The sequence below is a fragment of the Sesamum indicum genome, linkage group LG3, assembly GCF_000512975.1.
Source record: "Sesamum indicum cultivar Zhongzhi No. 13 linkage group LG3, S_indicum_v1.0, whole genome shotgun sequence".
In the NCBI taxonomy this organism is placed as follows: domain Eukaryota; kingdom Viridiplantae; phylum Streptophyta; class Magnoliopsida; order Lamiales; family Pedaliaceae; genus Sesamum; species Sesamum indicum.
In genome coordinates this window covers 24187779-24199102 of record NC_026147.1, presented here as the reverse complement: position 1 = coordinate 24199102, position 11324 = coordinate 24187779, and the positions used below count along the sequence as shown (strand labels likewise).

The following is an 11324-nucleotide window of genomic DNA, read 5'->3' as shown; positions in this document are numbered from 1 at the left end:
CGGAAGAGGACTCATCAGCATGCTCCTCTTGCTCCTGGTTATTCTCTCCATATGTCTGCTCATATACTATTGTATGACCCCCATATGTGTAAACGTAATGATTGTCAACAACTTTGGCAGTTTGATGGAAAATAAGATAGTCAGGATCCGGCACCATATCGTTAGTTGACCCTTTTACATTCTCTGCCTTCTCGCTCTCAGCCTTATTCCTAGATTTTCTCCGATTCAAGTTCTTTGCCTCCTTATCGTTAGTTGACCCTTTTACATTCTCTGCCTTCTCGCTCTCAGCCTTATTCCTAGATTTTCTCCGATTCAAGTTCTTTGCCTCCTTAGTTGAAGTAGATGGAGAATCATCTTTGCAACGATTCTGTAGACCAGGATGACTGGAAGGCCCATTCTTTTGTTTCATATAACTCCTCAATTTCCTCCTGGGTTCTGGATCACACTCTTCATCTGAACTTGTATCTCCTTCATATTTAATGACCACATCCAAACAACTTTTCTTAACTTCAAGCGCATAAGATTTCTCATTTTCTTTCAAACTTTTTAAGAAAAGCTCATATTGAGGATCATTCTCCTCCTCAGAAGAGTAATCAATATTGTTCTCAAGATCATCATATTTTTCACTTCGTTTTTTTTGTCGATTAACTCTTTCTTCCTTGTTTAGAATTTGCAGCAGAAGGTTCTTGTAGTCCTCATCGAAATTGTCATTTTCCTCCAGCCGTCTTTTAACTTCATGTAAAGCGGACTCTGAACTCTCTGCCTGAGCATGTATAAAATCATGAACATCAAGATCAACAAGTTTCTCGAATCCAACATAGTTAATCTCCTTTTGAACCATTTTACTTGATATAGTACTCCCTCCTGCTCCTCCTCTTTGCCACCCCAAATATAAACTTTACCTATTACCCTTTCAATGTTGTATCACATCTGCAACAAAAGTATAATCCACCTTCTGCGTAACAAGTAAAAGTATGAAAAGTCAAACCATCCATTCAACTTCCTGATATAGAACAACTTTGGGACGGAAAAATTAAATCCTGAAACAATACACATATTTAAAGGAGTAAAAATCACAAAATGTCAAAGAAGAAAACAATCACATGCAGATATTAGTTCCCAAATATCAGTCATAAAGATGGTAGATTTTTAACTTCTTTATAATATAAAACAAAAACAAGACAATCATCCACCAAATACTTGCTGAACTGTAGTGATTATGCTATATGTGAAACACACGCACATATTCACACATACATATATAGGCATGTGGGTTCGCAAGAGAACCCATAATCTACATCTGTAACTCATTGAAACATGTGAAAAATCGTAAGGTCCGGATGAAAACAAAATACGGGCCGACAAAAGAGGTGGAGATACTGTGGTGCTATCAAAAGGAGAAAAACAAATACATTCCCCCTCAAAAAAGATTAAGCCTTGCCCGAATTCTTGAAGAAAAACGCGGCAACTCACAGACCCCATTATGTTCTTCTGCTGTATATCAGTGTCCTTAAGAGGGAGAGGACGAGACTTTATGAGTTCCGAGCGGATCGGCACAATTTGGGTCGCGTGAAAGTAAGCCCACATTGACATAAATTGGGACCTTAAGAATTCTTTTGCAGTAATAAGTCTTTCCAATTCCAAGCTTACTTGTTAGGGTTCGGCTAATGGAGGGGTCACTACAATTCTTGAGGAAAAATTACATATGAACTGATTAAGATATGATGGGAATAAATTATCTTCCTTTTATTATTGACTTTTGATCCCACTATTTAAGGTAAGAAGATTGCTCATTGAGAAAGGTTTAATGGACTCTTAACAATCTTTGCAATTAATATGAGCAAAGAAATTGTTTAGTTGGAAATTGCTAATATAGTTTTGGAATTAATGAATTATTATTAATTAAGGTAAATTAATTATACCACTTATTATTAACAAAAACAATACGCTTACTTTTGAGCATTGGGTGCATCAAATTTTGACACATACTTGATGAATGGCATTCTTCGGGTGCAGCATTAGGGTAAGACCCTATGAAAGTTAAATTAGGACTTAATTGAGTTGAGCTTCCCTTTAAATCAAGAGAGTTGTTCAAGCCTATTGAGTCTATCAAAAAATGGGATAATAATTTGATAAAATAATTAATTTTTTAGAAGAATTCATATTCAAATTATATAAGCTCAAAGTTCATATATTATCAAATATACATATCATAAAGCCTATTTTTGTAAAATTTATATTCGAAAAATATGCTTAATTCTTTAAGCCCGTTCAGATTTTAAGCTCATTTAATAATTGTCCCAATTTTCAGTCATTTTTTCTCCCCTTTTCCTCTTCTCTCTCTTGCCGCCTTCTATCTCTGTTCTGTCTATTTGCTTTTTATCTTGGTTTTCTCATAATCTATGCTTTTAAATATTTACTGAATCTATTGATAATGATTTTGTCGTTCTCAAAATTGGAAGGATCAAGCTCGTGTGCAACCTCAAAGGACATATACGACTAATTTGAAAGGAATCTTCATTAGGTTTGAATTTGTATAAATAATAAAATATATATTTTTTATGACATTTTTATTTTTAACTTTTTGCTAACAATAAATACTAATAAGTGTCACAACTGTGAAAGGTTCATTGTGTTATATACTAATAGTTAAGTTGTACTTATACAGGATGATACCCATACAATGAAAATTAGGACCCAGCCCGATAGTATATACAATATAGGTATACATATAATATAATATATATATATATATTTTACTTTGTAGGTATTGATGTGTTCTCGTCATTAGTTGTGGAATGAGGTAATGTAAGTAAAATTTTAATTATATATTTTTTACTTTATTTTGGTAAATATCACTAAAATATTATATCTTTTGTTTATTTATTGTTAGGTACTTGTTCAACAATTGAAAAATTGAAACATTGTCCAACAATTCTTGACGAGGAGGACGATGAATGATGATGTTGTATCTAGTTTTATTTAAGAATTTATTTTTGGACTTGAATATTTGAGGAACAAATTTATTTGTAACTAATATGTCGAATTTGTTTTATATTTGTCCAATAAATAAAAAATAAAAACATAATCGTGTCCACCAGCTTAGACTTGTCCGGCGGATTTTGTAACGGGGCGGGGTGTAAAAATACCAGGCAGGGCAAGTCCCGGATCCATCCCGAAGTTGGCGGGACGGGTCTCCGGTCCACCCAAACCTGCCCCGAACCCGCCCCCTAGTTGCATGATCTAAAGTATTACCTACTACTAATTATCAAATACTAATAAGGATGCAAATAAATTTGATATGCTTTCTTAATAATATATCTAATATGTCTATAACCAACCCTTGGTATTTGTTGGATTAAGTGAATCCTTATTGGATTAGGAGAGTGTTGGTGGTCTATGATACATAATATTGATTTTTCTTGATTGCTACATACAAACACTTATTTTATATTTTTATTTTTATTAGTCTCAACGTTTTATTTTTATCATAAATATTAAAGCTGTCAAACCACATGAAACCACGCAAAGACGCATCTTTGATTTTAATTTTAAAAATAACAATTTAAAAATTATTTTATAAAATCGCTAATGAGAATTTTTTAATTTGAGAATAGCTTTACAAAAAGCCGAAATCGCACTGTGCGCACCACTAAATATAAGATCCTTTAAGTTGAAAAGGTCAGTTCCCTAATCATAATCAGAGATTAAATCAACTTCATAGATCTGTTATCAATTAAAAGAAAAGTCAGTTTAGTCGAGGTGAATATTGATTTACAGCATATACTATAATACAGGAACTACACACTGCACATCTTGGCTCGGTTGGAGGCCTTTGGGCCAAAGTTATATTCCGAATTTTAGCAAAATACAACATCTCTTTCAGTAAAATATTTCCAATTGAAAGCCCTTCACAAGAATCACCTCAAAGGTCGAAGCATATTGAATATAATCAAAAAGTAGTGGCCAGAAACTACAACTCAATCAATTCCACAGCACCTGTTGCAATACAAAAGCTGGATCTCTTCTACTGCAGAAGTTGTAACCAAATTTAGTCTGTCTAAAGATCTGCAAAAATTTTTGTCATCGTAATGCTGCCTTAAGTAGATTGGAAGTACTGGAACGGGAAATAACTCCCCGTCTGGAAAAAAATTGTGGTTGAAGTCATTCTTCCTGGACTAGTACGTTTATCAGCTTATTAAGTTGTTAATCCCAGGGTCGGCCGATTCTCCTCATAGCTCACAGTTTTTGCTGCATGTAGAAGCATATCCACTCCATCCGACTTGTTCAAAGACCCCTCGCCCTTTACTTTTCTATCTAAGTCACTCTTCCTAGAAATATTTTGCAGATTCTCATATGTCCTTCTAGCTCTCCGTACACTTTGGATATCGATGTCACATTCTTGGCAAAACCATTTCCCTTTGGGTATGGCAGAATGAGGTGGCTGCATGCAATAGATGTGATACGCATGATCACAGCCATCACATAGAACAATCTTATCATCATCTCGGTCGGTGAAGCAAGCTCTACACAGACACGAAGGGCAATACCAACACGGACCATAAGAAATCAACTGCTCACTTGTCAAGCATTTCACATGGTAAAACTTGTGGGAACAGAAGGAATGGCCACATATCCTGTACTCCTCATCATTTCTAACTTCAGTTCTACAAGCTGTGCAGCGTCGCGATCTTTTACCCCCTTCATTAGCCACTAATTCATTTGAACTCTCCTCTAATTCTGCTGCTCTTTTTCCGTACATAAAATCATCTTCTTCATTGTCATCAAATGGTGATCTAGTCGCATTCAGCCTCTCACAAGCTGTGCAGTATTCATGTGGGGATTCAGTTCCCTTTGCTGTACACTTGGCACAATACCAACCTCTAGTGGGGATTTCTTTAACAGCAGGCTCAATACAGGAGATATGATACATCTCCTCACATGAATCACACACCAGACAGTTTCTTCCATCTGCCTTCAATTTACAATGCTGGCAGGTATGGGCTTCATCGAGAGCAGAGGCCTCTATTGGCTCGGGTTTAGGGTGCATATCAGATTGTTGTGTAAGGAACTGTAGGCATCAAATAGAATATCATGGCCTTCCCTAACTTACCAAGATTTAGAGAAGTTGACATTTGCAAGTCTTATCACAATTTTTTCCCCTTAAATCTGAGTCCTCAACCATTTATATAAATTGTGTATCATTTGGACATAAGGGTTCTTTAATAAGTTAGGATCCATTAATAATTTCAAGGCATTCAACTTAAAGTATTGAAAAGCATTACTGAAACCACACAAGTAACACAGGAAAAATAATTATCAAATTAGTTATGCAACCAAAAGAAATCCTCTAATAAAGCATAATAAAATAGAGAACTGAGGACAGACAGAGAGAAATAAAAGTTGGTTCCCAGATTTGAAAAATAAATAGATTCTCCAGGGAAACCAGCTGCCAACCACAGACAAAAAGTCCTTGCTTTTGGTCTAGTGACTGTAAGGTGAAAACTGTAATGCAGCTAAAAGGGATAGTTACTGTTTAAGCATCATAATTTATAGTTTACCTTACTGCAAATATCAAGAGGAAATATGCATTGCATAACGGTGCATGAAACTTTTTACCGACTTTCCAGCATTCACTTCAGTCCCTCTGTTAGAGGGAACAAAAGAACACAAAGGAAAAAGTTGCAAAATGAAAATGGATAAGGAAAAAAGGAAACAAGTACCTCAGGTTTGCCATACTCAGAAATGCTGTGTGCAGAGTTGCCTACCTGACAATACAAAAAACAGAGCAAAATGAGAATATCAAATTTACGAAATTACAAGCCTAGCACAGTCATTCAAAATAAACTAAAGACTACTGACAGAAAACAAACACAAAAGCAAGCATCTACAAGCCAACTCATTTACCTGTTCACAGAAAGAAGCCATTGTTTTGTCCGACAGGCACTTAGCAAGAGCAGTTATATCATTGCCAACCTTTTGGAGCTTCATCCATATCTACATAAAGAAAGTTATGTTGAGAACTGAAGCACATATACCATCAGATAAAGATAATGCAAATCTTCTTTGAGTTCATAATAAAAGACATCCCACGATAGGATTCCTAGAACAGCCCACACATTTTATCAGTTGTTGAATAGTCATAGTTTAGGTACCAAACACATATATAACTTCCAGAGAAGGACCTGTTGGATGTCTGACTGAAATTGCAATGGTGAATTTTCATACGCTCTCTCCTTCATCCTTGAGTTTATGTGATTCAAATCAAATAATTTGTCAGCCTTAATTCCTTGGAAGTTTTGAAGGAGTAGACCGCATAATTCTGCAAACTTTTCTGACATTATAATACCAGAGAAGGAGCACAGGCAGATCTCTGTGAATGTGTAATGGTTAGATTCATTGATTGATCCACAGGATGTACCCACACTGTCCTTAGTTGCATTGTGGAGATCATCATGCAGAGTCCCAGCATGGAATATGCAATTGTTCCAATCCTCACAAGAATGAACAGATTCCTGTTAAACCATAAGTTTTGTTATAAGCCTACTAAATACCGACTGCATTTTCAAATTTCTCATTTAAAGCACCATGCGATCAATTTATCATCTCTGACTAATGCATTGTACGGTGAAAGGTGGGATACTTATAAACTGTTAATGATGTTCAATATGTGATTCTCCACAAGAATAACTCCCAAAATACTTCTCCTAACTATGTAAAACAAATAAGATAGTAAAAAATAGTTAAATTGTAAGCCAAAGCTCTGTGACATGGGCAACATACTTTAACAGTAGTTCTGCTACTACTTCCTGGATGAAACAGAAGTGCATTTTGGATGCACTTCACTAAACCACCTTCGCTATCCAGTGACTGATATATCTGCTCCAGAATAATATTTCTTTGGTGCTTGAGTGAGCAATCACTGAATGAGACTGGCATAGCATCTGAATCCTTCTGGAAACATTTAGCTTGATCAACTGAGTGCTTCATTGACTGCACAAATCAAATGAAGACATCTCAGCATATCCATGGATAGAAGATACATAAAACTCTGGAACAATAACAAAAAGCATTTAAACTGGGATAGGTACGACAAGTGGGAAGCTGAGATAGAAGCATAAGTAGATAAGCAAATTAACTGAAAGTTGGGTTTAACCTAAATACATTACAAACATAAACCCAAAAATTGCAGAATAGTTTATGTCAACTACATTCAACAAGCTGTAGAATATCTAATGGAGAAACAGTATTCAAAGCAAATTGAGTGTTGCTTCCCTCCCTTTTGTAGTCATTATCAAAAGAAGGCCATAATAATGTTTCCACTACTCGTACTTTTCCGGGTAAACAGTTAGCTTAGCACAAATTCATTTAGTTGAAACAGCCAGAAACTTTCCTACCATCAGAACTCATGAAGTGCCTTTTTTTTTTTTTAACATTATATACGAGCAAAGAAAACTGACTCATATTGCCACACAAGGAAGCTCGTGAATTTCAATTTAAGAAATTACCAAACCTTCTCGCTGGGTTGACTACTTGAATCATCAAAAGTCTTCCCACCCTCGGCAACTTTTACAGCCCTTCGCCTCTTGTAAGTAACCAAACCATTGCCTCCCAATCCAAGCGAGCCAATCTCAATGTTACAGGCAACGCCATTCGCTGTCATCGTCTCAACATTTGGCCCCATTACCATACTTTAGAAATCACTTGCACCACCACGCTCATTAGTTCTTTATATTCTTCAATTAAGCAAAACCAAAGAACAGTAACACGATCACAACCAAACACCAAACATTGAAGCATCAAAGCTCCCAATTTTCCTGCGAATTTTCACAAAACAACATTCCAACCTCAACAGGTTAAATATACTCAAACTTAAAAAATGCTTCAAAATTTTCACTTACCTACATATAGAAACACAAACTCCACGAGTTACTGGAGTTAGTGCTAGAAGATAGAACAGCAAAAAAAATTCTTCAGCTGCTAAAATTTGGAACCCTAAGTGAGAGAAGCGAATCTGTGAGCAGCTTGTGTGTATTACTATTATCCGAGACTGAGGGGCCACTTTTGAATTTTGAAAGATGAGAGGGGCTTTTCTTGTGTACTTGGAAAAATATTACATAGTATATATTCCGGCTTTTCATTGGCTGCTTATTCACCGAGGACCGACGACAGCCGGTTTTAGGATTGCTGGCTGCATCATGCCACTTGATGAGCTGAACGCCACGTGGCAGTTTGAACGCCCCCACAATTTAAAAATTATTAATAATTGGGATAAGTTAGAACAGGGTTTTGGGCCTTTTGACTTGATTATAAATTTTTATTTAAAAAAATATGTACTTATTAGGTAAATTTCAAGACGCACTCGTATGAACTCGAGAGCCATCTTAATCCCGTTCGATCTTTATTCTTTGGACCTGAATAGGGCGAGTCCGAAGTGAGGTTTTTTTTCTTTGGATTCAATTGTCATTACTAATGCTGTTGTCATTATTATTACGTACAAATATGTATGTAAGTGTTTAGGGGAGCACAAGTATTTTAATTTTGATAATATTGGAATAATATAATTTTATTAATTTAAAGCAATATTAATTAATCAATAAATTAATAGTTTATTAAGTTAACAATATTTTTTTCAATTCAACGAATTTATATTATTTTTCATAAATAATATATACGCATTGTATTTACTATTTGAACGACGTTCATGTACAACATTACTAATTAAATATGATACATTCTCTAAAAAAAATAAAAACTTTTTTTGTACATAGTACGTAGTATTGGTAAAAGCCTAAAGCAAGTTTATATGTGGTAAGAAAATCAACCATTATAGAAGCAACATCAAACATTCCTAATTACTCAGTCCAAATTAAAACCAATCAACTATGACTTCATATCTAAAAGATGTTAAAAAATCAACCATGTCGGATCAAATACGTAATTTGGTAGAATTATTAATTTATAATGTTGAAGTAACCATAAATTTATATCAAAAAATTATAATCTTATTGATTTAGAGCTTGGACTGTAGTTAGGATCTAAGAAAACTATTAATTAATGGAGTATTAATGTATAAATATTCAGAAATAGAAAATGATTTTTTATGTTTGATTTTTAAAAAGAAAAGTTAGACAAACTCCTCTCGTTATCAGTGTATTAAAGCAACGCATAATCATAGAAGCTTTTGAATCTAGGGAAGATACTCTATCAACTTTACACGTGAATTAACAGTTGGATGTGTCCAATCTCCTTCCGTCTCAATTGAAGTCGCTTCGCGTCAATAATTCCACACCAGAAGAATATGCGGCGCCACCATCACAGGAGGCGGCGCTTCTCATCCGATTCCGATATCGACTTCGGAGAAGACGAGGACGACAATGAGGATGACGATGAAGAAGAAGTGGAGGAAGGATCCGCTGCTGTGCGGCGGCGGAGGAGGATGAAGTGCCTGTCTTGCAAGGAGGAGTACGGCGATCGTGCCGCCGGTACATGCCGAGAGTGCTACGAGGAGGCAGGCGAGACGGAGGAGGAGCTTAAGCGCGAGATCGACGAACTCAAGTCGAAAGTGAACTTCCTGCGCCTACTATCCGTCGGGCCTGGGCCAGTTAATTGCGTTACCAGGCCCAATACGCCTTGCTTCACTGACGTCGTTTTGGTGGCATCTGGCTCGACGGATTCCGCTGATTCGTCCTGCAATTCACCTTCTATCCCGGCTCACCGGGCTATATTGGTACAGTACCCTTTTTATTATTTTACTTATTTGCTCAAAATTCTGCTGTTCAAGCTTGGGGCTGCCCGATGGTCGCTATTGACTTATCCGTCCCTGTTGTTTTACACCCGTTAGGTTTTTGTTCAATCAGTAATGTAATTACCAGAAAATAAGCATATAATATTTCTCGGACTTGCATAATTACCATAAGAGAAGCATTTTTCACATATCTAGTCAAACATCTCGGCTATACAAAATCAAAACCAAAAACAGCCATAATGTATCCTTGGACAAGCATTCAAAAACGTTGTTCATTTGCTCAGTGTTGTAACAATTTGTAACATACCGCACAGGATAAATCTGGGAAACAATATTTTGCTCAATACCTTCTCCTCATTCTTGCTCCCTTGTTTGCATGATGAAGTCGGGTTTAATTTTATATATCTACATTTCCTCTCATTAAAGGGTTACTATATTGATTTCGAGCATCTTGATTTCCAAGCAGACAAGTCGTTCTCCCGTTTTCAGGGCCATGCTTGAAAATGAAATGGAGGAGAGCATCAGTGGAACCATCAGGATCAGTGATGTATCATATGACGCCCTTCGTGCGTTTGTTAACTATTTGTACACAGCTGAGGCATGCCTTGATGAACAAATGGCCTGTGATCTCTTAATTTTGGCTGAAAAGTACCAAGTGAAGCATCTGAAGACCTACTGTGAAAAGTATCTCATGTCCAGATTGAACTGGGAAAACTCACTCCCATATTATGCTTTTGCTTACCAGCACGGTGCAAAGAGTTTAATCGATGCAGCATTATCATTGATCATGGACAATATGGACAAGCTCAGTAAGCAAGAAGAGTACATGGAACTTGTGGAAAAAGATCCCCGCGTGGTGGTAGAAATTTATGAAGCTTATCTGTCAAAACAAGTGAATACTGCTGCAAGTAAAGATTCAATCACGAAAGTGTAGGATTGAATCATAAGGCATTCCCCCAGGTTAGTACGTAAGTTTTCTTGTAATGTAACTTCTCAAAAAAGATATTGCAAACAAAGTGCTGGATGCATCTGAATTGATTTTCTGCAGTCCAGGTTACAAGGAACTTGTAGAGTTGATGGGCAGTTGGGATAATGACTGGTATAGACATCTTTAGCGTGTATTTGAGTTGAAGGGAAAATGGTGATTCTCCACCTGATAAGACATCTTTAGCATGTATTGGATTTGAAGCGAGAAGGGTGATGCTGCACCTGATAAGTTACGTCGATGCTTTATTCTCCAAAATTTTGTTATTTACTTCCATTAACGAGCCCTGTTTTACCTTATATTTCCTCGGTCACTGATGCTGTTCTGTTTTTCCTTTTTACCTTGTCGATGCTGTGATTTTGATTTTATGTCAATAGCATAAACTTAGGATCCTATTTACAGGGTAGGTAGCCTGAATTCCTGCATCCTTGAGTAGTTCCAATCCTTAAATTTTGCTTGGTTGAGTCATTGTCCATGAGATTAACATTAGCGTGAGTTTCTAAACTATTTTTATTATATGAAATTGATGAGGCTGATTTAGAGTAGATGCTGAATAACTGGTTGAGTCGGAACAGAAGTGACTATATGAGG

General features: G+C 36.2%; 3 protein-coding genes across 6 annotated transcripts in view; 2 read left to right on the top strand and 1 right to left on the bottom strand.

Moving 5' to 3' along the window:
• The window catches only part of LOC105159441 (NAD(P)H-quinone oxidoreductase subunit M, chloroplastic), a 5326-nt gene extending 2374 nt beyond the window's left edge, over window positions 1-2952 (top strand). The window contains exon 3 of the mRNA XM_020692909.1: window positions 2894-2952. The gene's annotated coding sequence lies outside the window, so the exon portion shown is untranslated. The remainder of the gene's footprint in view (window positions 1-2893) is intronic.
• Window positions 3822-8077, bottom strand: LOC105159439 (PHD finger protein EHD3). 3 transcript variants are annotated; one of them, XM_011076508.2, is made up of 7 exons: window positions 7902-8077; window positions 7509-7817; window positions 6784-6993; window positions 6186-6515; window positions 5908-5997; window positions 5724-5768; window positions 3822-5071 (listed from the first exon to the last, which is right to left on the bottom strand). In XM_011076508.2, exons 3-7 carry the CDS (start codon window positions 6988-6990, stop codon window positions 4199-4201), a joined length of 1545 nt encoding a protein of 514 aa, XP_011074810.1. In that variant the 5' UTR covers window positions 6991-6993; window positions 7509-7817; window positions 7902-8077; the 3' UTR covers window positions 3822-4198. The 3 variants fall into 3 exon arrangements, with proteins under 3 accessions (XP_011074810.1, XP_011074808.1, XP_011074809.1); XM_011076506.2 differs by having other exon boundaries at window positions 7514-7817; XM_011076507.2 differs by having other exon boundaries at window positions 7514-7817; window positions 7906-8077.
• On the top strand, window positions 9169-11278 carry LOC105159438 (BTB/POZ domain-containing protein At4g08455). Of its 2 annotated transcripts, none has more exons than XM_011076505.2 (3): window positions 9169-9730; window positions 10215-10708; window positions 10802-11278. In XM_011076505.2, the coding sequence occupies exons 1-2, from the start codon at window positions 9302-9304 to the stop codon at window positions 10680-10682; spliced, it is 897 nt and encodes a 298-aa protein (XP_011074807.1). In that variant the 5' UTR covers window positions 9169-9301; the 3' UTR covers window positions 10683-10708; window positions 10802-11278. The 2 variants fall into 2 exon arrangements, with proteins under 2 accessions (XP_011074807.1, XP_011074806.1); XM_011076504.2 differs by having other exon boundaries at window positions 10797-11278.